We start from the raw sequence: 27138 nt of genomic DNA, 5'->3' as shown, positions 1-27138 counted from the left end.
ATCCGGGGGCGGATTATCCGCCCTTACTTAGGCCGGATTATCCGGCCCTCCTAAACGCAACGGCTCATTTTCGAGAGGGGGTATAAATACCCCCCTTCTTCTTCCTTGGTTGCTTGCTCAATCATTATCCAAGAAATCTGCCAAGCCACCTCCATTAGAGCCACCTCAAAGAAAGTCAAGATTTGCAAGATCTCCTTCCTCCCCCAACCAAAGCTCTTGATCTTTGGAGATTCGAAGGAGAAGACACCGATCTACATCCTCACCGAAGCGTTCTTCATTTCCCCCTCTCTTGTTTGAGGGATCTCATGCTAGTGTTCCTATTTGGTTCCCTAGTTGATTTGTGTTGATGTATTGTTGTTGATTGTTGTGTTGTAACAGATTTGGGAGCCTCCAATTTGGTTGTGGATGTGTGCCCCAAGAACCTTGTAAAGGCCCGGTTTCCGCCTCGAGGAAATCCCTTAGTGGAAGTGGGCTAGGCCTTCGTGGCGTTGCTCACCGGAGATCTGAGTGAAGCCTTCGTGGCTGTTGGTTTGGCTTTCGTAGCAACCACACTCCTCCAAACGTAGACGTACCTTCTTGCAAAGGAAGGGAACTACGGGAATCATCTCCGTGTCATCGCGTGCTCCACTCTCGGTTACCTCTATCCTATTCTCTATATATTGCTTAGATATATCTTGCTTAGTTGTTAGCCTTGTCATATAGGTAAATTCACTTAGTTGCATATCTAGAGAATTTACCCTTTGTGTCAAGCCTAAATTGAAAAAGAACTAAAAATTGGTTAGCACCTATTCACCCCCCCTCTAGGTGCGGCATACGATCCTTTCACTAATGCAAGGTGAATTGAGACTTGGTGTGTTGGCCCAGAAGTCTTGGCGGTCTTGGCATCCTCTACATCGACTTCTTTGCAAGGACTCTAAGGTTATGTTGGCCTTGGTTTGAATGAACAACATCGGCCAAGATTTGGGTGCGCTTAGACAACCCTTACAATGAAGCCAATTGAAATGTTGTGCCACGTGAGATGGCATGATCTCGATAGCTTACCTCTAAGATATGCATCAACTTGACATGCTCATGGACAAGACTAGTGGAAATGCTAGAACTAGAAAATGAGCATAAATTCGAAGCAGTTTGGCTTTGACAAAAGCTCTCAATAGGTAATTCCAAGACTCCGAAATCAAGCATGGTAAAGAACCATGATATGTCAAATTGTTTTCCTAATGCATCCCGATCGTATTGTAACATTCCGAACCCATATTCATAACATGTGAAACCGGGGTGATGCGGATACGAAATCGACAAGACAAACACGAAATAACAGGTCTCTTCATGAGCCACTCATTGCATCTGCATGGTATACTTCTAGGTTTGGAACTTTCGGTATATATATAGAGAAAACAACACATTTGAGCCTTAACTCATTGAATTCACCTTAGATGAGTAAAAAAGAAGATTCAGTTTTTTTTGAGGTAAAAAAAAAGATATTGTGAGTAAAGATAGGAAGGGCCTCTTTATACTGAAGGGTTTTGCTTGTGTGATTTCTGAAAAAGTTCCAAAAGTGAATGAAGTGTTCTAGAGGATTAAAAATGAAGTAGTGAAACAGGCCAAGTGTCGGGCTCGTTAGGTTTAGACTATGGGCCGAGTAGACCAGACCAGATGCATCCACCGTCTCACGGCCTGGGCTGATCGGCCGCGACGGCATACAGCCCATGTCCACAAACACACGAAGAGAGCCGCCGCCCCTGTAAAACCCTAATCCCTGGAGGCCCCCTATATAACCACCAGCCGGAGAAGTCTTCTTCATCCTCGCCGCCACCTCCCATCCCATCTCATCTCAGCATAGATCCTTCTACTCCTACCACTCTTCGTGGGTTTCGATTTCGATCTTTCAGTTTTCTCGACTCTGCCTCCGTTTGTTCTAGTTTTGGGGATTGAATTGATTTTTTGCATCTGCTTTGAGGACGGTGACGATTGATATTTGGTCTCGTTCGTCGTAATGGCATGAATTTGCCTTGCCGACCATTCTGCTATATCACCACCCATATTCTGAGTCCTCTTCTCGATCAAAAATCTTTTCCCCACAACCAGATCTGACTGTTCTTCTTGCGATTTGTTTCTAGTTTTTGTTTTGTAGATCGTGGCCGAGGATTAAACAAATTTGTAGACAAGCATATGTCCGAATTTTCTTCATGTGGATCAATCTAATCTTCTCTATGAGGCCAGTTATGAAGTAAAATCTTTTTTTGTTTTCTTTTATCTCTGATTACGTGTGCTTTCGTGAAGCTAATGATGATTAGTGTGAACCTTTCTCAATGAAATCACTAATGATTACATAACCTACTGCCTTCCTTCTGAGGCTTCACGATTCATCGAATTGTTGTGTCGTTTTTTTCCCTTCCGTTTTGCTCTGTTGTTTCTTTTGAATAATCTGCAAGTCAAGGTCGGATGATGATCACAAGTGCATAGTTCATATGATCAAACCGTGATTACTTGAACAAAAATAGTCTTTCGCTCCTATCTGACGACCCCAACAGCAAAATTTTCTTCAGAGAATAAATCAAATTTGTCTTCATGCTTTTTGTTGTACACTTGATATTTGTAGAACTGCATCCACTGAGTTAGTGTGGACTATGAAGATTGATATTTGGTCTCGTTCGTCGTAACTGGCATTTTTTTGCCTTGCCGACCATCCTGCTATATCACCACCCATATTCCGAGTCCTCGTTGCATAAATTCCGTTTCTACATTTTTTTGTTTATTCTTTGGCCGGTGATTGGACTAAACAAATAGACAAGCATATGTCTCAATTATCTTTATGTGGAAATCATATTTTGTTAATGAGGTCAATCAATTTCTGATGTTGTTCGAGTTAACTAAGATTTTGTATTTGCAAGGTCGGCTGATGATTACAAGTGCATAGTTCAGATGATCAAAATGTGATTACTTGAACAAAATAGTCTTTTGCTCCTAGCTGACGTCCTTTTTGTCTACTGTCCTAAAAAAATTACTTATTACTTGTGCCCAACTAGGCTTAGAGATTATAGCTCGTTTTTGCAAGATGTAAACCTTAAACTTGAGGATGATGATTTCAAATTTGTCGCCCCAGTCTTAGGGTCTGCCTAGGTGGATCTGTGCTGATTGACATACTTCAGAATCTGACTCTGTTTTTTTATTATTTCTAATTTAGATTTATGAATTTGTCTTTCAAATCAATGAACATTGCCAGGTTCAACCCTTACATGATACAACTATGAAGCTGTTATGAGGATGATGAATTCAAATATGTCGCTCCACTCTTATTGTCTGCCTTGGTGGATATCTGATGATTGACATACTCTTGTATCTGACTCTAATGATGATATTGTCAAGATGTTACTAAACTTTATTTTACTAAAATTCATGTAAGTTGTTACTTTAGATGATGTTAGGAAAGGATTCTATGGATTTAGTGTCTTTGTATTCATTTCAGGTAGTAGATCCTACGTGGAAAAAATGTAAATGCAGTAACATAAAATCCTATTGCAGTATCTCATCTAACATTGTCCTTGTTATATGCTTGTATCTTTGTGTAACTCTGTCCTTCTGAAATTGTTGTCCTTCATTGTTTGCTACTCGTTCAGTCTCACTCGTGCATTGTAAGCGAAATCAATGTTGAAGCCTTTTGCCAATCCAAGGCATAGGATAGTGGCCTGGATTTTCATAATGCTCAGCAATGGGCATTTACAAAAGGATAGGCCTAGGAAATAGAACGTACATTTTCCACGGTAACACAGGCTTACATTCAACTGTAACACAGGCTTGCTACCCATGCAACACCAGAATCAGCCACCCAAACCAAGAGCATCTCCACGTAATCTAGAACCACTTGCGGCGGCCGGCCGGAGGCGTAGTAGTACTGTTGGAAGTTGTACATGTCGTCGGTGACGACCTCCTGCTTGACGGGTTCGTCCTTCACAAAGCCGCTTGGTCCTGCCTCGCCGTTGTCGGTGAGGTCCACCAACGGCTTGCCGGAGTCACGGATGGACATGGCGATCACCGCGTCCAGGTCGCCCAACGCCGCCCGCAGCCCTGGGCAGTCCTCGGGGTCGTCGCTGCTGGCGATGAGCCGCTGCTGCCGCTCGTACTCTGCCAGCAGCGCCGCCTACGACGCTTCCTACCTCCGGCTTCGAGATGAGGAGGGTGCCGCCACGCCTCCCTTGCTGCTGCCGCCACGCCTCGTGTTGACGGGCGTCGCCGACTCCTCCTTGACCTCCCGTTTGGGGACGGTGTAGGGCGCCAACCGGTACGACGAGGACAGCGTCGTTCGCGCCGGTCCCGAGGAAGAAGAGTGCGAGGAGGACGAGTACGTCGTCCTCCTTGGCTGCCATTGAGGAGATGGCGGCGGTGACGACGGCATCTCCAACCTTGGAGCGCCGTTGCGGATGCCTCGGATGACGTTGTCGAGGGTGCGCCCCGGAACGCCCCAGAACAGGGCGCGGCCGTCCTTGTTCCAGCTGTTGGGGCCGCCGACGAGGTTGTCGGTGCTGTACATCTCGATGTCGTACTTCGCCTTCAAGTACGTCGTCCACCAGGCGTCGTTGTTGTTGACCGCCCACGTTGGATCCAATCGCTCCTTGTCGGTGAGTTGAGCCCGCCGGGCCTTGATGGTGTCACTCCATTGATCCGTGCCCAACTTCGGCGGCGGCGGGACGCCAATGCCGTTCACGGCCATCTTCCAGCCGCCGTTGCTTGGCAGCCGCATGTCCGGCGGGACTGGATACCGGGCGTGGTACAACGCCCACGCCTCCGGCACGGTGACGCTGCCGCGGCCGAAACCGTTCGCCGCGGCGATCTTGCGGGAGGACGAGCTCGACATTTTTGGAGCGGCGAGTAGAAGATCTGGGAGGGGGGAGGCGGCGGCGACGAGAAGGTTTGTGAGCGGCGAGAACTGCAGGGTGTCTTAAAACAGCGGCAGCAGCTGGTGGTTGCACGCAATAACTCCGGCGCGGACGGCCACGCGGCCATGCACGACGAGACGCGTCCCTGCGTCGCCTGGGAAAACAGGGACGCCATTAACGTCGCTTGAGCAAAGGTAGGCGACGGGGTTTTAGCCTTTCGTGCCGCTGACGGGTCGGCCCCGCCTCGCTTTTCGTTGTGTCCGGCGTGCCCGGTGCGTCCCCTTTGGGACGGGGATGGGCTCGGGGCGCCGGACACCATATCGGGGCGCGTCGGACAAAAATGGGCTTTGGGGACGCGGCTGGAACACATTTTTTGTCCGGCACGCCCCAAATCCCTTTGGGGGACGCTTTGGGGGACGCGGCTGGAGATGCTCCAAGCAGTGCCACGACCCGGCCCCATAGGACTGCCGCAACTGCAATGAAGATCGAGGCCGCCGCCTTGAAGCGCCACCATTGTCTGGGGCCGCTGCCTAGGCGTTCGCTGCTCGCGACCACATAGACAAGTGCCCCCACCGCGGCGAACCTGGTGCACCGCAAAGGCCAAGAGCTCCAAGGCGACAACCTTCAACAAGGTAGTGGCGTGTTCGCCACCGCCGCCCGCTCCCGACGAAGCTTAGGTTTTCACCCGGAGAACTTGAAACCACTCGTGTCAGACGGGATCGAAACTCCACAACGACGCAAAACAACAAGAAGAACGACGTCCAAAGGTGCCACCATCGTCGGCAGCGACCAAAGTTGGTGCAGGGCTTTCACTCAGAGTTCAACCCGACCGCAAAGCTCAGGGAGCCACAAGGAGGCCGCCAGCCACCGAGCTTCACCGCATGTCGCATCTGTCGCAACACCCTCCTGCCCCGGCTGATGCCATGCCAGGCCGCGCCCAAAACGCAGTGGCTGCCCTGGCATCATGACCCACGACAAAGGCAGACCGCTCGTTGAAGAAGGCCATGTCCCTGAACCGTGTCTTCCCCAGCACCACCATGCCACACAGGGGCGCGCCCTGACCACTACGTACACTCGCTCGGGAAGGAGAAGACCACCCCAAGCACCCAGGCAGCAGCGCACCTCCAGGGCCGCGCCCCGCCGGCAACAACAACTGCCACCGCACCCAACCTCCGCCACACCATCTCCAGGCGACCTGCACGTCGACAACCCACCACGACTCAGATTGCGCCTGGGACGGCCCGCCCATCGCCACTTGCTACCGCGCCACAGCCTCGCCCTGCAGCGCCCAGCAGCAGACGGGGCTCCAGGGCCGCCACCTTGGCTTCCACGCTCCAAGCTGGCGACGCGCCACACGGGCCGGCCACCCCGACGGAGAAGATCCTGGACCCACCTCACCCCCTTTGGAGATGAGGCCCACCGCCACTGCGGCAAGGGCTGGCGACAGGGGGGCGCATGCTGGCTGCTGGCGGCGCGACGAGGGAAGGCTCCCAGCATCGCCTGGGGAGCGATACGAGGAGCAGATATTTTGGTTCTAGGTCAGATAACTCTGTAATGATGGCATCCTTATTCTTGGAAATATTGGTGCTAGGGACTTTTGCTCCCCCACGCACTTCGGCTCCCACTTGAAATTTACACCTAAGAGGCCTTGTTCGGTGCCGGTGTATTTTTGTGTTTTGAGGAGTGTTTTATGGAGTGTTTTGGGTGAAAACACTAACCACCCAAAACACTACAAACCCTTTTCACCTAAAACACTTGTCAAAACACTTGTTTGGAACACCGATTTTAGAAACTAGTGTTTTCAAGTGTTTTTAATATAAATAGATAAAAAGACAATTTTTTAACAGTAGATGTGTATCACAAATAAAAATCAAATCTTTGTAGCACACTTGAAGATCATAATCTTGCAACCAGTACATAAATGTATTACAGCCATAGTACAGTTAGCTCATGGCATCAGATCTCATAATCTATTTTTCGAAAACATGAAACAAATAGAGGAATTCAAAGTGGATAGGCACAGTTTCTGAGCAAAGTACTGAAACTATAAGATGTTGAATAAGGCACCAACTCAGCCCGGGACAGTCCTCTTAAAAACATGCTTGTTCCCTTCAATATCACAAGAAAATCAGTCCAAGCAACTTGTTTCCTGCCAGGAAACAAGATGTAAACCATCAAATACTAATATACAACCACATGCATTAGCTAGTTGTTTCATGGCTACAGTACTTTGGTAGTAGAGGTGCATACAAATGATCAATCTAGGCAACAAAGATATACATTAGCATTACACATGCAAGAAGATACATAACAACTCTTGATCAATCTGGGTTACCTAGCTAATATTCTATGCACTCGATCTGCACAACTAAGTAAAGTAACCCAGGCAAGTTAGGAACGAAATAATATAACAGCTATACAAAAACGAAACTACAATCTGGTCATTTTGAAACCACCACCCAATCGCAACGGAGAGCTGCTCCACCGCAAGCATGTAAATATATACAGATAATACTGGGACACCATGAATTTTTAGTGGCAACACACTTGAGTCCCCATGTAAACATATACAGATAATAAAATAAGAAGTAGTTGTGCATATGATTTGAGTCAAACATAGTGCATAATTGCTAGCTACTAGTGCAGCAGCTTGTAACATGTAACTGAAATATAAAAGAAAAGATTCGCTTTACACATTATCCTGGTTAGCAAATTAAATAGATTATATTCATGGCACGATTATCTCTGAAGTCTGAACAGTAGTATGCATTGAGGAACTAAGCTACTATGAAGATAGAACTCAATGCTGAATCAAAAACAAATATCCAGATCAAGAAATTGTTGACTACACATCAGAACTAAGCTACTCTTTCTTGAAACCATGTCCATGATGTACTTTTCAACTGCATTGAAATATATTTTGTAACAAGTCACAGCCAAGGAGATTTAAAAAAAACAGGACACTTCCTAATAATATATCAGAAAACAAATCCAAACTGGTTCTACCAGCCAGTGTACATCAGTCATCAGCCACAGTCCAGCCAGAATATAGATGATCCTAAGTCCTAACATCTGCCTCGGCTAGGAGTACACGAAGACATTATGGATGCTTCAGAAAAATCAAATTGTCATTTAAATGCCACATGAAAGCCAATCAACTATCCAGATGCTCCTCTGCTTGTTCTCTCATTTTTCTTCAGAGCCAGAATACTAAGATATATTATCACTGTATATTGTTGGTTGATCTGTCAGGTTCGACAGTCATTTTCAGTTAACAGAGAAAAGTCAAAACTTAACGTTAAAGGGATGGGCCCACTGGACCAACGTCCATGGCTTAATCTGTACGTGACTTGTTCTCGTATGTAACAAACGCACCCTGATCGGGGGTGCCAAAACCAATTTGTTGATGGTTTTGGTCCCCTGTTGCGCTGTGCCATATAAAGGGGGGGAGTCTGGCAGAGATCGATACCGAGTTAACGATCTAAACATCTGCTTCCCCCACATCCCAATACTCTACCGATCTAGAGTGGCCAGAAGCAACGGGAAGACTGGAACCTCGCCGTGCTGTGCCAGGGCAGTGCAGGTGGCGCCCGGAGGGGATCAGGAGGATCTCCAGATCATCATCGACCACAAGTTCGTCATCAACACCGCCACACCAAGCCTGCCTCACGCAGGCGTCGATGGGATCGTCAGTGCCCAGTAATGCAACACATCTACTCTCTCTGTTTATGATCATTAGGTGTTCTAGTGGCTATTGTTCACGATCTGGTGTTACTCTTGAAGTATTAGGCCTAACAATGGTATCAGATGCCTAGTACTGCTAGCACTAGAACCCTAGTAGTGATCTGAGATCACGTTTTTGTATAAAGATCATGTTTTTTTAGGCTGATTATGTTGATGTTTAGCCCCTGTTATGCATGCTAGGCTCTCAGATTTGTTATGCAAGCAATCTGATGATCCTATTTTAGTTTCGAAATCATGCTTAAGCCTCAGATTAGCCCGAATTATTGTTGTATGTTGCATGATTAGATGATGTATACACCCTAACCCTGATTCCCCAATTACGGATGAACCCTAATTATGCAATTTGGCACGAGTCTGAGGATGAGAACCTCACCTGATGCCACCGGGTGTCTGCCTCTCCCCTCTGGGGCCCGTCGGAGCAGCCGCTGCTCCGGCGAGGGCAGAGATCCCGCGCCGCCACTCTCTCCCGACGGAGGAGTGCGCGGATTGACGCGCGGTAACGCGCGGAATGGACGGACCGCCGGTGGCCGTCGCGCCGCCGGCCTTTGTCGTCGCCTAACGGCTGCCGGCCTCGCCGGTGAGCACCACCCCCTCACAGACGCAAGGAAACGGCGCTAGTAGCCACGCTCGACGGAGGAGCGCGCCGGACATGGTCCGTCGCACGCTGCTCCGGCGAGCGCAGCCACCGCGCCGGGATGATGAAGGCGAGGCTCGCGTGCCTCGCGCAGCCGGCAGGGCCGCCTCGCGCGCATCGGGCCGCCGGGCGTGGCTACCTCGCGCGTCGCGCGCCGTCGCGCCGAGGCGCCTCGCGCGCTCCCGCCCGCCGTGGCCGTGGCCGCCTCAAGCGCCCGCGCCGCCGGGCCGTGACGCGAAAAATTCGGGGGAGAGGAAAAATCGGGGACTGTTTTTAGGGTTAGGGTTTTCCGTCGCCCCAGGGCGTTTTTGTTCTGGCCGCGGAGCATCTCTGCCGTCCGATCGATCGGACGGTCCAGCTCGCTGCGGGGAGGGTGCTCGGGCCGGCGGGATTACTGGGCCATATCTAAGGATGGGCTTCGGCCCAGGTTGTCGGTAGTCCAGTAAGTTTTCTGGGCTGCCGATTTTCCTTTCTGTTTTCTGTATTTTTGTGCATTCCAAATGTTTTTCCTTATGTTTATTGCATTATTATACAGAAAAATCATTGCCTATAAAATATGATCAGAAACATGTTATTGTTCTGGAAAGAAATGAACCAACGAGATTTTCTTGTCTAGAATATTTAATATGTTTTAATGTTGAATTATCAAATTAAGCATCACATATGTTGTTCCTTAAATGATTTAAAGTTGATGTTTATTTTGGGAATGTTATGGCTGCAAAATAATTCTGACCAACGTTGTATTATTTTCTGCATGTCAACCCCTAATGTTGTTCTAATTCATGTCATTTCTGCCCAACGGTGTTTGACATAGAATAAGAAAATTATGGCATGTTTATTTTATATGCATGCAATTTTACTAATGAATGTCCATGTCAAATTTCAGCTTCCGCTGCGATGCGTTATGATGCTGTCGAGCAGTTGACCGGCAGCAACTTTCCTCGTTGGAAGAACTCCATTGAGCTATGTTTGGCTTTCAACGAGTTTGATTATGCCTTAAGGGAGGATAAGCCCGTGGCGCCAGTTGCTGGTGCTACGGGGTATGATGAACTAAAGAAAACTTATGACTCCAAGATGGAGAAGTGGGACAAATCCAATCACGTTGCAATGCTCGTGATGAATTCTTCCATTTCACCTGAGATTATTGGGGCTCTCCCCAAGAAAGATACTGCTAAGGAATTCATGGAAGCCTTGGAGGAGCAATTCAAAGGCTCTGAAAAGGTTTATGCTCATGAGCTTTTTCACAAGCTACTTGGCAAGTATAAAAATGATGGTGATGTTAGGGGACACATACTGAGAATGATAAATGCTTCAAATAAACTGAAGCACCTAAAGTGTGAGCTCAGTGACAACCTCCTTATCATCATGATATTGGAGTCCCTCCCTGAAGAGTTCGATCAGTTCAAGATCAACTACAATTCCATGAAGGAGAAGTGGACACTTGCTGAGATATCCCCTCGAATTGTCCAGGAAGAAGAAAGAATGATGAGGCAGAACAAGGATCAGGCTTTTCATGTTGGCTCCTTAAAGAGAAAGCATGACGGGTCAGGCCCTTCAAAGTCGCCAAAGAAAACCTTCAAGAAGGAAATGCCAAAGTTTAAAGGAAAGGAAAAGGAAAATGGACAGTCTTCAGCGCCTACTGATAATGTGTGTTTCTTTTGTAAGAAGGAAGGCCATTACAGGAAGGACTGTCATGAATACCTCAAGTGGATGATGAAGAAAGGGATTAAATTTGATCCAAACCATAACAAGCGGATGAAGACGACTTAGAGTTGCAAATGGAGTTGAAGTTGATGTTGAAGCTATTGGGTCACTCACCTTGGAGCTCCACACCGGCTTTCACCTTCATTTAAATAATGTTCTTTATGTACCTACTTTAAGTAGGAATTTGATTTCATTTTCTTGTCTCGATGATAAAATGTTTGAGTGCAAGTTTGGTAACAAACAATTTGTTTTAAATTATTGTAATAATGATGTTGGCCTCAGTGTCAGACGAGGCAAACTATATATGTTATCTATGAATGATTATGTTTTGCATGTGAGTAATGTTTCGAATGTTGAGAAGAAATGGAAGGGTACTAGTACTTCTTCGAAATTGTGGCACTGTCGTTTGAGCCACATTTCAAGGGGGAGAATGGAAAGACTTATTAAAAATGATGTACTCCTCCCATTAGACTTCTCCGATGCGGACAAATGTGTTGATTGCATCAAAGGTAAATATGCAAAAACAATTAAGAAAGGAGCGGTAAGAGCCACGAGTGTCCTCGAACTCATACATACTGACATATGCGGACCTCTTAATGTTAAGTCTATAGATGGTTTTGATTCGTTCATCACCTTCACAGACGACTTTTCCCGTTATGGGTACATTTACCCTATACGTGATCGATCGGAAGCTTTGGACAAATTTAAAGTGTTCAAAGCCGAAGTTGAGAACCAACTGAATGCAAAAATTAAAGTTGTACGATCTGATCGCGGGGGAGAGTATTACGGTAGGCACGCTCCTTATGGGCAAATTCCAGGACCTTTTGCTAAGTTCCTAGTTGAGAATGGAATTGTTGCTCATTATTCAATGCCTGGTGAACCTCAACAAAATGGTGTGGCTGAGCGCCGCAATCGCACGCTTTTGGATATGGTGCGTAGCATGCTCAGTCATGCAAGTTTGCCGGTAAGCCTATGGATGGAGGCATTGAAGACGGCTGCACATATTTTAAATCTTGCTCCCACTAAGTCAGCACCGAACACACCTCACGAGATGTGGACGGGAAAGAAACCGAGCTTGAACTATTTACGTGTGTGGGGCTGTCCTGCTGAAGCTAGAATTTTCAATCCACAACTTAAGAAGTTAGACCCAAAAACGGTTAGTTGTTTCTTCGTCGGATACCCGCATAGGGGAAAGGGATATCGGTTCTATTGCCCAGGTCATACCACTAAGTACGTGGAGACCCGGCAAGCGGTATTTTTTGAGGATAATGAAGTTAATGAAATAAGGAAGATCGATCTTGAGGAAAAGCGGGTGTGTGCTCCATCCCCAATTATCCAAAAGGTCGTTCTACCAATGCAGAGGAGAATCACTTCTAATGTTGAGACTGAACCTCACAGTTCTGGTCCTCAACCTGATGGTGATCCTAAAACTAATGATAACGCAAATCCAGAAGGTGAAGAAAATCACCAGTCGGATAATGAAGAAGATCCTCATAATAATAATGCCCCTCCACCACCATCGCCTGTGAGAAGATCACATCGAGAAAGAAGAAAAGCCATCTCAGATGATTATATCACCTACATGAGTGAGGATGTAGACGATATAGGAAAGGTGGAGGATCCAACCTCATACAAGGAGGCCATTAAGAGTTTGAATTCGTCTAAGTGGCAAATCGCCATGGAAGACGAGTTGAAATCTATGAGCTCAAATGATGTTTGGGACCTAGTAGAAGTTCCTAATGACGCCAAAAGAGTAGGCTCCAAATGGATCTACAAAACTAAGTACGACCCCAAAGGGAACATCGAAAGGTTCAAAGCTAGACTTGTGGCAAAAGGTTTCACACAGAGAGAAGGAATCGATTATAATGAGACTTTCTCTCCTGTGTCATCTAAAGATTCTTTTAGGATCGTCATGGCTCTGGTAGCTCATTTCGACCTAGAATTGCATCAAATGGACGTTAAGACGGCATTTCTAAATGGTGACCTTGATGAAGACGTATACATGACTCAGCCGGAAGGTTTTGTTGTGGAAGGAAAGGAACATTTAGCATGTCGTCTGAAGAAATCCATCTATGGCTTGAAGCAAGCTTCAAGACAGTGGTACCTCAAGTTCGATAAGATTATTAGAACTTTTGGTTTTACTAAAAATGTTAAGGACAACTGCATTTATGTTAAGTTTAAGGGCAGTAGGTTCACAATATTAGTCCTGTATGTGGATGACATATTATTGGCATGCAGTGATAAGGATATGCTGCACGAGACCAAGAATTTTCTGTCTTCCAATTTTGATATGAAAGATCTCGGTGAAGCTTCATATGTCCTCGGCATTGAGATTCATCGAGATAGGTCTAATGGTGTGTTGGGACTATCACAAAAGGCATACTTTGAGCGAGTACTAAAGAAATTCAATATGCATAAGTGCTCTGGCTCACCTGCCCCAGTAGTCAAGGGCGATAAGTTTGGGACATTTCAATGTCCGAGGAACCAAATTGAAACTGATCAGATGAAGTCGGTTCCTTATGCTTCAGTTGTCGGAAGCATCATGTATGCACAAGTTTGTACACGCCCTGACTTGGCTTTTATAACCGGGATGCTTGGCAGATTCCAATCAAATCCAGGACTAGACCACTGGAAGGCCGCAAAGAAAGTCTTGCGTTATATGCAAGAGACAAAAGGGTACATGCTTACGTACAGAAGGTCTAATAACCTACAAGTTGTTGGTTATTCAGATTCTGATCATGCCGGTTGTGTGGATAGTAAGAAATCCACGTCAGGTTATGTATTCACACTTGCCGGAGGAGCTATATCGTGGAAAAGCTCCAAACAAACTATAGTTGCTTCATCTACGATGCAAGCAGAGTTTATAGCATGTTATGAGGCCACTGGGCAGGCTGTATGGCTAAAGAATTTCATTCCCGGACTTAAAGTGGTCGACAACATTTCAAAACCACTTCTATTGTACTGCGATAATGAACCCGCAGTTTTCTATGCGAATAACAACAAGTCAAGTGATGCTGCCAACACATTGATATTAAGTATCATGTTGTGATGCATAGGATCCAGGATCAAACAACTAATGTTAAGCATATAAGTACGACTCGTATGCTTGCGGATCCGCTAACGAAAGGCTTACCACCCAGAATCTTTCGTGAGCATGTTGCCGGCATGGGATTACTGGAAGCCTTATGATTCTGGAATAAAGGGACCATAATATGAACCACTCCCAATAAGTATTATGTTATCCATTTCAAAATAGGCTGGTACGCCATAAGTGTTGAGGTTCAATAGCATTTCATTGGTTGTTGTAACACCTCATTTTGGTTTATTATTTCTATGGAGAATGGGCAAATGATGTTAAACCTAACGATCAAGGGGGAGAATGTTGGTTGATCTGTCAGGTTCGACAGTCATTTTCAGTTAACAGAGAAAAGTCAAAACTTAACGTTAAAGGGATGGGCCCACTGGACCAACGTCCAGGGCTTAATCTGTACGCGACTTGTTCTCGTATGTAACAAACGCACCCTGATCGGGGGTGCCAAAACCAATTTGTTGATGGTTTTGGTCCCCTGTTGCGCTGTGCCATATAAAGGGGGGGAGTCTGGCAGAGATCGATACCGAGTTAACGATCTAAACATCTGCTTCCCCCACATCCCAATACTCTACCGATCTAGAGTGGCCAGAAGCAACGGGAAGACTGGAACCTCGCCGTGCTGTGCCAGGGCAGTGCAGGTGGCGCCCGGAGGGGATCAGGAGGATCTCCAGATCGTCATCGACCACAAGTTCGTCATCAACACCGCCACACCAAGCCTGCCTCACGCAGGCGTCGATGGGATCGTCAGTGCCCAGTAATGCAACACATCTACTCTCTCTGTTTATGATCATTAGGTGTTCTAGTGGCTATTGTTCACGATCTGGTGTTACTCTTGAAGTATTAGGCTAATAATATATCAGAAAACAAATCCAAACTGGTTCTACCAGCCAGTGTACATCAGTCATCAGCCACAGTCCAGCCAGAATATAGATGATCCTAAGTCCTAACATCTGCCTCGGCTAGGAGTACACGAAGACATTATGGATGCTTCAGAAAAATCAAATTGTCATTTAAATGCCACATGAAAGCCAATCAACTATCCAGATGCTCCTCTGCTTGTTCTCTCATTTTTCTTCAGAGCCAGAATACTAAGATATATTATCACTGTATATACCACAGCAGGTTACTATAACCAAGTTTATACAAAACATCGTAGAAAATAACATTCATATTTTCACACAGACAACAAAATAAAACCAGTTCCATTGTGCCAGTGCTGTTTGGCTTGGAGTCAATTCGGAGCTGCAAATTATGGAAATATGTTTCTTAAGCGGGGTCTTCATCTTTTTTGTGTGCAAACCAAACGAAAACAGAGGCTGGGAAGGGACTGGCACATGCAAGTTGCTGACGCATCACAACTTAACCTTCAGATTTCTTATTCTTAGATACACAAACAGGTTGGTTGTGCTAGACAATTGTGGTCAATCCAGGGCATCATAAGATCCTAGCACCATATATAAAGAAACAAGCAACCCTCGCATGACTTGTAGGTTTACCAGCATCTCCTACTGCTTATCTTCAGCCAGATAGAGAAGGGGTGGGGAAGATGGCATTATTAGTACTCCTACTGCTTATCTTTAGCTACTACCAAAAACCACAAAATATCCAGCTAAATGTCACAAGTTCAGTCAAATGTCACAAGCAGCAGAAATCTACAAGATTCATCATCACTACAGGGATCAAGAACCTAGAATTCAAGAACAAACCTAGAAATCAAGAACCCTAGAGTCTTCACTACAGGGAGAGGAGGTGGATGGAACTCACAAACGACTCCAGCGTCGGACGAGAGGAGGGGGCAGCGGTAGGAGCTCCCGGTCGGCGGCGAGGAACATCGGCGGCGCCGTCAGCGGGAGCGTCGGCGTGAGGGAGCGGCGGCGGGACAGTGTGAGGTAGCGGCGGCGGGACAGCGTGAGGGAGCGGCGGCGTCGTCTTGGAGTGTCGGCGGCAGCGGCGGCGCCGGCGTGGTCTTGGAGCGTCGGTGGCGGCGACCGGCCAGCGTCGCCTCTCGTCCCCCACGTCGCGTCTTGTCGTCCTCCCTCCCCGCCAGAGATGAAAACGCGAGGGGGGTGGAGCGTTTCGATTCCACCCCGACCCGACGTGTCTTCGGGTGTTTTCTGGACCCTAACCTAGCCAAAACCGGTCCACCGAACGATCCACGAGTGTTTTGAAGTGTTTTGGAGTGTTTTAATCAGGCCCGAGAAAAACACTCCAAAACCGACCCAAACACTTCTGAAAACACTGCCACCGAACGAGGCCTAAGAATTTACATTTGTTTTAATAGCTGAAGTTTTACATGACCTAGCACGTTTTTTTTCTATGGGAATCCTATCACGTTTTGTCAGGTCAGCCTACCGATCTAACCTGAACTGCAAGACCCGGCCCTATTCATCGATTGCGCCGCAAGCTCAGGTCATTCAAGAAGTTCATTTCGCTTGTCGAGCTAGGTCTATCGATGATATACGGCATTATGTTTTCACTTTGAGCTCCGTTATGAACACGCCGGTAAAATGATCGCAGTAAGCCACGGACAAGAATGGAACCTAGCGTCATATGCGATGCATACATATAAAACATTTCCCCCCAAAATCTAGGTAGAGCGGCCGCTCTACCGGGTCCTCTGCTAGCACATTGGATTCAATTCAATGCAGTAGATATTCATCATAATTGTGTTTTTAGAAGATCATCATAATTGTCTTGATACCGTAGTAAAGGACGGAATGATTTGGTGAAATAGTCCAGCCCATTCGAAAATCTGACGTGAGAGTAGCGTTTTGTGGCTCACCCTATCCCGATTCCTCCTCGTGCCTGCATACTACCCTAGCGTTCACCTTGTCTATATATGACACCTCTAGCCGAACTCTCTCATGCATACCATAGGCTCATCTCTCCGCTCTGTACTGCCTTAGGTTATCCTTCAGCTCTCGCTCCCGTGTTGTGATGATGATATTATCTTCTCCCCCCGCTAGCGTCCTCTTGCAGAACACATTTCTTACAACGAGCACGCAGGTGAAGGAGGGTGATTTTATCACCATCACACCAAGATGCGTACAGTTAGAAAGATCTTCGGGTGATGCACCCTAGAACTAAGAGGCACATCATAATCTTTGGTCACTCCACTTCAAAATTTTGATTTTTTTACTTGCGGGTACGGTTATATTTCATCATGGTAGTTCATTTTCTGTAAAAAGATGCAATCTGAGTTGCTCAAGATAATTTCTGAGAAGTATAGAAATGAATTTATGGAAATATCAGATTATTCTTGTCCTCATGTTCTTTCGGTTTTTGATCTTTTCCCTTTTTTGTTTTTATTCTTTTGTTATATAGGCAAGGCTTAAACTAAAGTAGACACATATGTCTGAATTTTATTTATGTGGATCTTTCTTCTGTATGAGGCTAACTCTGCGATATTAGCTGCTTCTCTTTTGAATTCAGCTTTTTTTTTTTTGGATGACTCATGGTTTCATGAAGCCTACGATGATTATTAATTAGTATGATTGTTTGATCCTTTCACGATGAAATTTATTTTTGATTACATAACCTATTGCCATCCTTCAGAAGCATCATGATTCAAATTTCAAATGATGATTACATAATTTCATCTATCTGGAGCAATCGGTTTATCTAGGTCATATGATGATCACAGGTGCATAGTTCAAAAGATCGAACCGTGATTACTTGAAATATAAGCCTTTCGCTTTTATCTCACAACTTCCAGTGCACCGGTTTTCTTTAATAACAAACAGAAAGTTACTTGCACATAAGGAACCGCTTCGGTGGATATGTGTTGTTTCATGTACTTGTCAATCTGACTCTAGATATGAAAATGTTATTTTATCTATCATTTACCCTGCCATTTTGGAAATTGATCCTTATATAGTTATATCAAACCTATCGCAATAGATACTTGGTAAGTATGGTCCTTAGGTTTTGTTCCGTGTGACATCCGCGCACATTGTTTAACAGGGTGAATGCAATATATAATAATACTGGGGAGGGTGAACTACAAGAATACTTTGACTTCATGGCAAAAGGTTCATAGGAGCCTCTCCTACTGTTTATGGTTCAAAAAAAAAAAGGTTCATAGATCTGTCACCTAGTCTAGACTCCTGGTCTAACAGAAAAAATATGCCAAGGCATACAATGTGTAAACAGCTCAGCTGGAACTATCCTTTTTCTCCCCTACGAACTTGTATCTAGGCACCCTGCACAATATTGAGTACCAGCGCAGTTGATCTCTCACCTTTTATCGCGGGTATGCTGTATGGATACTTGGATTTAATGTCCAGACTTAATTCCACTTAATTAACCACAGTTCTATACTACCTCCATTTCGATAAATAAGCCGTAACTTTACCTAAAGAAATTAAACAACAATATCTTGATTGAGTGAATAGTAGTAAAAGAACATCCAAAAGTAATAATAATTATAAATAGGTCTTTGGACTACAACTACAAGCAATCAAATGAGCCGAAGGCGCACACTTTCTAATGATGCTAATTTTATGCCAACAATATTTATATATTTGGAGTAATTCTTAGTCAAAGAAAAAAACCACGGAAAACAAGGGTGCTTTAGGGAGTACCAATTTGTGTTTTTTTTCTGTAGTTCTACACGCTACGGGTAAATTATTTCGGGCATTTTTGTGCACTGTGTGAAAAGCGAGAAGTCTTAGGAAACCACGTCGTGCAAGTTGTTGAGGCGGTGTTCCGACACATAGGTCCATATAAAACTATTATATAAAATATGTAAAAAATGTAAAATTTAAAAATATCAAAAATCCTGAGATAAATTTCGCGTGTACATTCAAATATTCTATGTTCGTACACAAGTTTTCATGGAAGAATTTTTTTTTATGTGCCATGTGTAAAAAAGGACAAAAACATTGTCCCGTGAATAGACATGTTAGAACATCAAAATTTGTTTTTTTAACACATGATACAAAAGTTTTCCCTTGAAAACTTGTGTGCATACATATAATGTCTACACGTAGCGTGCGTAATTGTTTTCGGCATTTCTGAAATTTTGAAATGTATTTTCACACAATAGGTGCATATGCACCCGTGAGCCTAAAATATCCCGTTGTCTAATAGCTACTCCAATGTATACTTGAACTTGGGTGCCACAGATTTGGCTATCCATCTGTTTTGCTATAACCAATATATTAAACCAGCTACCGTCTCATTAAAAACCTTCCAATCCCCTTCGGTACCCTGGTAAGAAAAAGAGTGTGTCTGGTACTTGCTGCTTTACACATTTAGTACAGTTACATCGTTCAAAACATCTGTCAAAACAGATGGAGGTGGATCACTATCCCAAATACAAAAATTATTAGACTCAAAACTTAATCTAGCTTGATTATGCGCCGTCTTATTTGCTTCTCTAGGACAATGCTGAAAAGAGATTCTTCCAATTCTTTGAGCAATCTGAAAGCAATCCACCAGAATTGCTGAATAAGGACTCCAAAGGTCAATTTCTCCATTGCAAGCTGTAATCAATTCCAAACTATCAGATTCCACCACTACAGGAGAACATCCAATATTTTTCAGCAGCAACATGCCATTCTTCAAAGCCATAGCTTCGACAGAGGCTGGACTTAATATGTTCAGCAATGGTCAAGTCCCGCCACCAATAACCTTACCATGATCATTCCTTATAATAGCTGCCGTAGCACCCGACCCGTTAGGGGAAAAGCATGCATCTATGTTCAGCTTATAGTGGCGAGCCGGGGGTTTACTCCAGGTTATCACCTTTGGCGTTGCTCCCTGTTCTGACAAAGCAAAATTCATAGTTAAATCTTTAATGGAAAACTTTGAACTAATTGGTGAAGCAACCTTTTCTCCTTTCACTCCTACTCAGCGCTGCCACTAGATATGCCATGTCGCCACCGCCACTGTCTCCTTCAAACTAAGCGGACCAAGAACTGGTGGATGATTCAAATCGACCGAAGAATTTCTTCCAAGACTACACTCCGGGACCTGTCAAGTTTAGACCAATGGATGATAAAATCATTTAAACCTAAAGCTATCCAGACTTCTTTTGCTCGGCTACACGTGAACATCAAATGCATAATATCTTCAGCCCCCATCTTACATATAGGGCATTGAGCCGGCACTTTAATATGACGGTTAGCTAGAATGGCCATTCCGGGGATCAAACCATGTAAAGCTCTCCATATAAAATTTTTGATTTTGGGTGGAACCTGCAGTTTCCAAACAATACGAGGCAGAAAATTAAAAGGCCATTTATGCTTAAAAAGTTTAGTTCCAGCCTTCCAAGGACTTTTGATCCTCCACGCGTGTAATATCCCAGGTAATGGGGTTACAAAAATAGAGGAAACAGATGTGTGCACTGCATTCATGCATAGAAAATCTGGGGAATTTTCGCGCTTTAAAGTAAAACAGTCACAGTAACTGAAGTTTCACTTGACCTTGGTGGAATTGAAGTAGCTCATCAAGTCAAGCGCTATAAACCTCAATGTGACTTTGCTAAAACCTTGTTTTGGGCAGAGATGATTTGATCTAAGGGGTTAGATCAAATGGAACTAATAATCAACACAACAACACCTTACTCAATGATCAAATGCTTGATCTGATACAAGATTATAATATGGTAATCCTTAATAACATATGAACATACATCCATTTGGAAATCAAGTAACAATAAATGGAGAAAACATTCTTGACTTATCTTTTCCATGTCTTAAACTCATCCATGATCCTACCATGAACCTCATGGTATTTATTTACCTCATTCTTGGAAACATGACATGGAGATCAACTCTAAAAAACATATTTTGTTCTCTATTCCAAATCTTTTAAGCATCAAACCTAGAGAGGTGAGAGTTCCATTATAATTATTAGGGAAGCAATAACAAACCTTGAACTAAACCTTGGATATACATCCAAGTACTCAAATCATCATCTCTAAGAGAAACACTAGGATATTATTCAAGACAATTCCTAGAGAGAGAACCTAATTATGTTAAACCTAGATATTGATGATCCCATCAACCTCTAGGGAGCCTAACCTTAGGTTATCATTGAATTCCTTCCCAAATGAGAGAGACCATTCATGCTAACCTTAGCTTTACCTACTTAAGAATCAAGGACACCATTGAACTAAAGTATTAGGAGTTAAACCATTTCACTTGGGAGTGGTGAGATAACCCATTATCACATGGTATAATACCATATCCATGAATTTATAAGGTAAGTAAGAGACAAACCCAACTCAGCTAGACAAATGGAACCTTAGCCTAGATACCTAAGGAGATATTAGGAATACACCATATAATAACTATTCCTATATAAGAGAGCTCAAGCTATGGTGTTACACTCAAGTTAGTTGAGGCAACACTTGAATTTAAGGGAGAGAACTATATATACAACCAGATTATTATATCATCATTAATTAAGGAACCCAAGAGAACCTTAGAGTTAAACACTATACTTTAAGTAGTGAGAAACCATACATCCATGTGACCAAAGTTAACTATAAAAAGAACTAAAATCAATGTAGTTACTTCAATGATAAGTTGGGAGTAATAAAAGAAGTTAATTGGTAGAAGATAAAACCAATTCTCAAATCTTTAGTAATTAGGGAAGCACATGAAATATTAAGCAAGTAAACACCTTACCATGGTTAGGGGAGATTAAACCCTAGCACAGGCAATATGGAGACACCCCATCTCTATAACCTAGAATTAAATCTCAACCCTAGTTTATGTATCACTATGGTGATCATAATACAAACCAGGCCATAGTTGAGAGTCAAACCAATTGCCATTAGGTGAATCTCATTAGAACCCTAGGATTGCTCACAAACTACATCTTATGTTTCAATTATGAACCTAAGATTAACCTAGTGATAAATACCATAATTAAAATCATATGTGTGATCAACCACTTATCCTCATAAGTCAAAACCAAACTATGTTGAGAATAATGTTCACCCTAGGGCATTCAAGATAGAATTAATACAATTCATTAGCACATAGTTATGCACATAAAATAATAGGCAAAGTGACAACCTTTTCAAATAGGAGGTCAAATCCTTAGAGATATTTTAACACATGAACTATTGCCATTAAGTCACCCCTTATTGAAATTCATTAATAAGTATTACTTTGGGATTGTTTCATACAAAGTAATACCAACAAAACTCCATATATCACTAAGTAATAAAACTATCATATGGAAAACAATTTTTAAAAATTCTTAAAGATAATAGTCAAATTCAGGTCCATATGGATATTTGAATTCAAATCCCAATAATAACAACTAAACCAAGGTTATAGTACCCACATTAAATTTTCTAATACATTTTCTAAGTGGATGATGAATCTTGGGCTATTCCTTGTATTATTCAATTAAGAAATACCTGCAACATAGAAAAGGATTCAATTTTGAATTTAAACCAGGAATTAAAATAGAATTTGAAAATAGAAAATAAAAACAGATAAAATAAAAGAGGAGAAAAGACATACCTGGACCTTACCTGGGCGTGTCAACCCACCAGCAGCCCAGCAGCACGGCCCAAACCGCAGCCCAGCAAACCACCATACCCCTTCGTAAAAAAAAATCATCGAGGAGAGGGTCGTCCTCATCCCCTCCGTGCACTGAGGCCACCTCGACACCGTGTTCTCCTTCTCCCCCTTGCTGGCGTCCTCTCCTTCACCAGCAGTGTGACGAGGCATGCTCCAAAGCTCCGTATAAATACCGCGACGTAACCTAGCTGCTCGATTTCTTCCTCCTCGTCTCAATTTTCTTCCCAGAACCGAAACCCTAGCTTCGCCGGACACCATTACCGCCGGCGATTGGAGCACCCCCGAGCCAAGCTGGGCACACCAGCGTGATCGCCATCCTCGACATGCCAAGTCTGTAGTAGGAATCGAGCCGAGGTGCCCCGGAGCGTCCCCGTCGAGCTCGTCTCTCCGACGGCCGGCGACCCTAAATCCGGCGAACCAGACCACCATTGACCACGCCATCAAGCCCGGCATACTCCTGGTGAGCCTCTGAAGCTCCTAGCATGCTCGCCTCGTCCGATTATGCATCGTAGCCCTGCCGCATCGTTCATCTGCGAGCGCCGCCGCTCGGTCTCGCCGTCGTGGTTGCTCCGGCGACCAATTCGTGGCGGCGTTAGTACCAGTAGGTTCGCCTCGACGCGCTTAATCTAGTGGTGTCGTTAGTTTGTCCGGGGAAACACCACACCGCCGGCGACCGTCGCCTCTGCCCGCCGGTGAAGCCCATGGTTGCCACATCGGCACCATGTGGCAGCTGACGTGTCTCTGGCCCACGGGTCAGTGACCAGGTGGGTAGCCTAAACCGGTACAAATAGTATTTTCTGTTTAAATTTAATTCCAGTAAATTACTGCAACTACAAATAAAATTAGAAAATCCAAATTAAGTCAGAAAAATATAAATGAGATATTAAAATTCTTAGAAAAGAAAACTCTATCCAATAAAAATATAAAATGAAAATTTTATTTTTAATAAAAATTCAATTATTTTATACTTGTTAATTAAGCTTTTAATTTTAATTCTAAATTCACTCAAATTCAATAATTAATAAAAAATTCCAAAAGTAAATAAAAACCAGTAAATAAATAAAGAAAACATTAAGACTAATTTTCTTTATTTGAATTTTGCTAAATCATTATTAGAGAGATTTAAACCCTAATTAATAATTACCTTAATTATTAATTGTTTAAAAATAATAAAATGCCAAATTCAATATTATTTTTATTTCCAAGTTATTAATAACTTCAACTTTAAATTGAAGTTATTAATCATAGAACTACAGGGTAATTAGCAAACCCTAATTCCATATGGAATAATATTACAACCCTATCATTTCATGTGGAACCCTAAAACCCTAACTCAACTATGCACCAAACCCTAGTTCCAATAATCAATATGAAACCTAAATTGCTTCTAACCTAAACCCTAGGTTAGAACATGTGATCATGATACTTTATTTCAAATCATAGAGCCATCATTAGCAACTGAAAGACATACCTATGTCTACATAAAATGTAGAACCCTATCACCAGCAATTTAGTATTCCCTGTATGCATATCTCTAAACCTAGTTGATCAAGTAGGATCAACCAAATTTAAACCCTAGCTTCTACTGTCAAGACCATTGATACGCGTACAACACGCGTCCGTTGGGAACCCCAAGAGGAAGGTGTGATGCGTACAGCGGCAAGTTTTCCCTCAGTATGAAACCAAGGTTTATCGAACCAGTAGGAGCCAAGAAGCACGTTGAAGGTTGATGGCGGCGGGATGTAGTGCGGCGCAACACCAGAGATTCCGGCGCCAACGTGGAACCTGCACAACACAACCAAAGTACTTTGCCCCAACGAAAAAGTGAGGTTGTCAATCTCACCGGCTTGCTGTAACAAAGGATTAGATGTATAGTGTGGATGATGATTGTTTGCGTAAAAACAAGAGAACAAGATTGCAAGAGATTGTATTTCAGTAAAGAGAATTGGACCGGGGTCCACAGTTCACTAGAGGTGTCTCTCCCATAAGATAAACAGCATGTTGGGTGAACAAATTACAGTTGGGCAATTGACAAATAGAGAGGGCATGACCATGCACATACATATTATGATGAGTATTGTGAGATTTAATTGGGCATTACGACAAAGTACATAGATCGCTATCCAGCATGCATCTATGCCTAAAAAGTCCACCTTCAGGTTATCATCCGAACCCCCTCCAGTATTAAGTTGCTAACAACAGACAATTGCATTAAGTATTGCGCGTAATGTAATCAGTGACTACATCCTTGAACATAGCACCAATGTTTTATCCCTAGTGGCAACAAAGACATCAGTAACCTTAGTGGTTCTTGTCACTCCTCCGATTCACGGAGACATGAACCCACTATCGAGCATAAATACTCCCTCTTGGAGTTACTAGCATCAACTTGGCCAGAGCATCTACTAATAACGGAGAGCATGCAAGATCATAAACAACACATAGACATAACTTTGATAATCAACATAACAAGTATTCTCTATTCATCGGATCCCAACAAACGCAACATATAGGATTACAGATAGATGATCTTGATCATGTTAGGCAGCTCACAAGATCCGACAATGAAGCACAATGGGGAGAAGACAACCATCTAGCTACTGCTATGGACCCATAGTCCAGGGGTAGACTACTCACACATCACTCCGGAGGCGACCATGGCGGCGTAGAGTCCTCCGGGAGATGAATCCCCTCTCCGGCAGGTGCCGGAGGCGATCTCCCGAATCCCGAGATGGGATTGGCGGCGGCGGCGTCTCGCAAGGTTTTCCGTATCGTGGCTCTCGATACCGGGGGTTTCGCGACGGAGGCTTTAAGTAGGCGGAAGGGCAGGTCGTAGGCGGCACGAGGGCCCACACCACAGGCCGCGCGGCCAAGGGGGGCCGCGCCGCCCTAGGGTGTGGCCACCTCGTGGCCCCACTTCGTCTCCTCTTCGGTCTTCTGGAAGCTTCGTGGCAAAATAGGACCCTGGGTGTTGATTTCGTCCAATTCCGAGAATATTTCGTTACTAGGATTTCTGAAACCAAAAACAGCAGAAACAAAGAATCGGCACTTCGGCATCTTGTTAATAGGTTAGTTCCGAGAAAATGCACGAATATGACATAAAGTGTGCATAAAACATGTAGATAACATCAATAATGTGGCATGGAACATAAGAAATTATCGATACGTTGGAGACGTATCAGCATCCCCAAGCTTAGTTCTGCTCGTCCCGAGCAGGTAAAACGATAACAAAGATAATTTCTGGAGTGACATGCCATCATAACCTTGATCATACTATTTGTAAAGCATATGTAGTGAATGCAGCGATCAAAACAATGTATATGACATGAGTAAACAAGTGAATCATATAGCAAAGACTTTTCATGAATAGTACTTCAAGACAAGCATCAATAAGTCTTGCATAAGAGTTAACTCATAAAGCAATAATTCAAAGTAAAGGCATTGAAGCAACACAAAGGAAGATTAAGTTTTAGCGGTTGCTTTCAACTTGTAACATGTATATCTCATGGATATTGTCAATATAGAGTAATATAATAAGTGCAATATGCAAATATGTAGGAATCAATGCACAGTTCACACAAGTGTTTGCTTCTTGAGGTGGAGAGAAATAGGTGAACTGACTCAACAATGAAAGTAAAAGAATGGTCCTCCATAGAGGAAAAGCATCGATTGCTATATTTGTGCTAGAGTTTTGATTTTGAAAACATGAAACAATTTTGTCAACGGTAGTAATAAAGCATATGTATCATGTAAATTATATCTTACAAGTTGCAAGCCTCATGCATAGTGTACTAATAGTGCCCGCACCTTGTCCTAATTAGCTTGGACTACCGGATCATCGCAATGCACATGTTTTAACCAAGTGTCACAAAGGGGTACCTCTATGCCGCCTGTACAAAGGTCTAAGGAGAAAGCTCGCATTGGATTTCTCGCTATTGATTATTCTCAACTTAGACATCCATACCGGGACAACATAGACAACAGATAATGGACTCCTCTTTTATGCATAAGCATGTAACAACAATTAATAATTTTCTCATATGAGATTGAGGATATATGTCCAAAACTGAAACTTCCACCATGGATCATGGCTTTAGTTAGCGGCCCAATGTTCTTCTCTAACAATATGCATGCTTAACCATAAGGTGGTAGATCTCTCTTACTTCAGACAAGACGAACATGCATAGCAACTCACATGAAATTCAACAAAGAGTAGTTGATGGCGTCCCCAGTGAACATGGTTATCGCACAACAAGCAACTTAATAAGAGATAAAGTGCATAAGTACATATTCAATACCACAATAGTTTTTAAGCTATTTGTCCCATGAGCTATATATTGTAAGGTGAATGATGGAATTTTAAAGGTAGCACTCAAGCAATTTACTTTGGAATGGCGGAGAAATACCATGTAGTAGGTAGGTATGGTGGACACAAATGGCATAGTCGTTGGCTCAAGTATTTTGGATGCATGAGAAGTATTCCCTCTCGATACAAGGTTTAGGCTAGCAAGGCTATTTGAAACAAACACAAGGATGAACGGCGCA

At 43.8% G+C, this 27138-nt stretch overlaps 1 protein-coding gene and 8 non-coding genes across 9 annotated transcripts; all 9 read left to right on the top strand.

Moving 5' to 3' along the window:
• The first annotated feature begins 1956 nt into the window (after positions 1–1956).
• On the top strand, positions 1957–2051 carry LOC127327976 (small nucleolar RNA Z43). The gene has a single exon (XR_007868892.1). It is a non-coding gene; the product is annotated as a small nucleolar RNA Z43 (small nucleolar RNA).
• A 227-nt stretch (positions 2052–2278) lies between these two features.
• Positions 2279–2356, top strand: LOC127327989 (small nucleolar RNA U83). Its single transcript, XR_007868904.1, has one exon. It is a non-coding gene; the product is annotated as a small nucleolar RNA U83 (small nucleolar RNA).
• A 77-nt stretch (positions 2357–2433) lies between these two features.
• On the top strand, positions 2434–2527 carry LOC127327954 (small nucleolar RNA snR60/Z15/Z230/Z193/J17). Its single transcript, XR_007868870.1, has one exon. It is a non-coding gene; the product is annotated as a small nucleolar RNA snR60/Z15/Z230/Z193/J17 (small nucleolar RNA).
• A 95-nt stretch (positions 2528–2622) lies between these two features.
• On the top strand, positions 2623–2718 carry LOC127327977 (small nucleolar RNA Z43). Its single transcript, XR_007868893.1, has one exon. It is a non-coding gene; the product is annotated as a small nucleolar RNA Z43 (small nucleolar RNA).
• A 169-nt stretch (positions 2719–2887) lies between these two features.
• Positions 2888–2980, top strand: LOC127327958 (small nucleolar RNA snR60/Z15/Z230/Z193/J17). Its single transcript, XR_007868874.1, has one exon. It is a non-coding gene; the product is annotated as a small nucleolar RNA snR60/Z15/Z230/Z193/J17 (small nucleolar RNA).
• Positions 2981–3072: 92 nt separating this feature from the next.
• On the top strand, positions 3073–3159 carry LOC127328007 (small nucleolar RNA U31b). Its single transcript, XR_007868920.1, has one exon. It is a non-coding gene; the product is annotated as a small nucleolar RNA U31b (small nucleolar RNA).
• A 101-nt stretch (positions 3160–3260) lies between these two features.
• Positions 3261–3347, top strand: LOC127328008 (small nucleolar RNA U31b). Its single transcript, XR_007868921.1, has one exon. It is a non-coding gene; the product is annotated as a small nucleolar RNA U31b (small nucleolar RNA).
• Positions 3348–10149: 6802 nt separating this feature from the next.
• Positions 10150–11022, top strand: LOC127337930 (uncharacterized). The gene has a single exon (XM_051364271.2). The coding sequence runs from the start codon at positions 10150–10152 to the stop codon at positions 11020–11022; it is 873 nt and encodes a 290-aa protein (XP_051220231.2).
• A 6646-nt stretch (positions 11023–17668) lies between these two features.
• LOC127327959 (small nucleolar RNA snR60/Z15/Z230/Z193/J17) lies at positions 17669–17760 on the top strand. Its single transcript, XR_007868875.1, has one exon. It is a non-coding gene; the product is annotated as a small nucleolar RNA snR60/Z15/Z230/Z193/J17 (small nucleolar RNA).
• The last annotated feature ends 9378 nt before the right edge of the window (positions 17761–27138 follow it).

Source organism: Lolium perenne, chromosome 1 (genome assembly GCF_019359855.2).
Source record: "Lolium perenne isolate Kyuss_39 chromosome 1, Kyuss_2.0, whole genome shotgun sequence".
In the NCBI taxonomy this organism is placed as follows: Eukaryota; Viridiplantae; Streptophyta; class Magnoliopsida; order Poales; family Poaceae; genus Lolium; species Lolium perenne.
The sequence above is the reverse complement of the archived record's forward strand: the minus strand, read 5'-3'. Positions and strand labels throughout refer to the sequence as shown.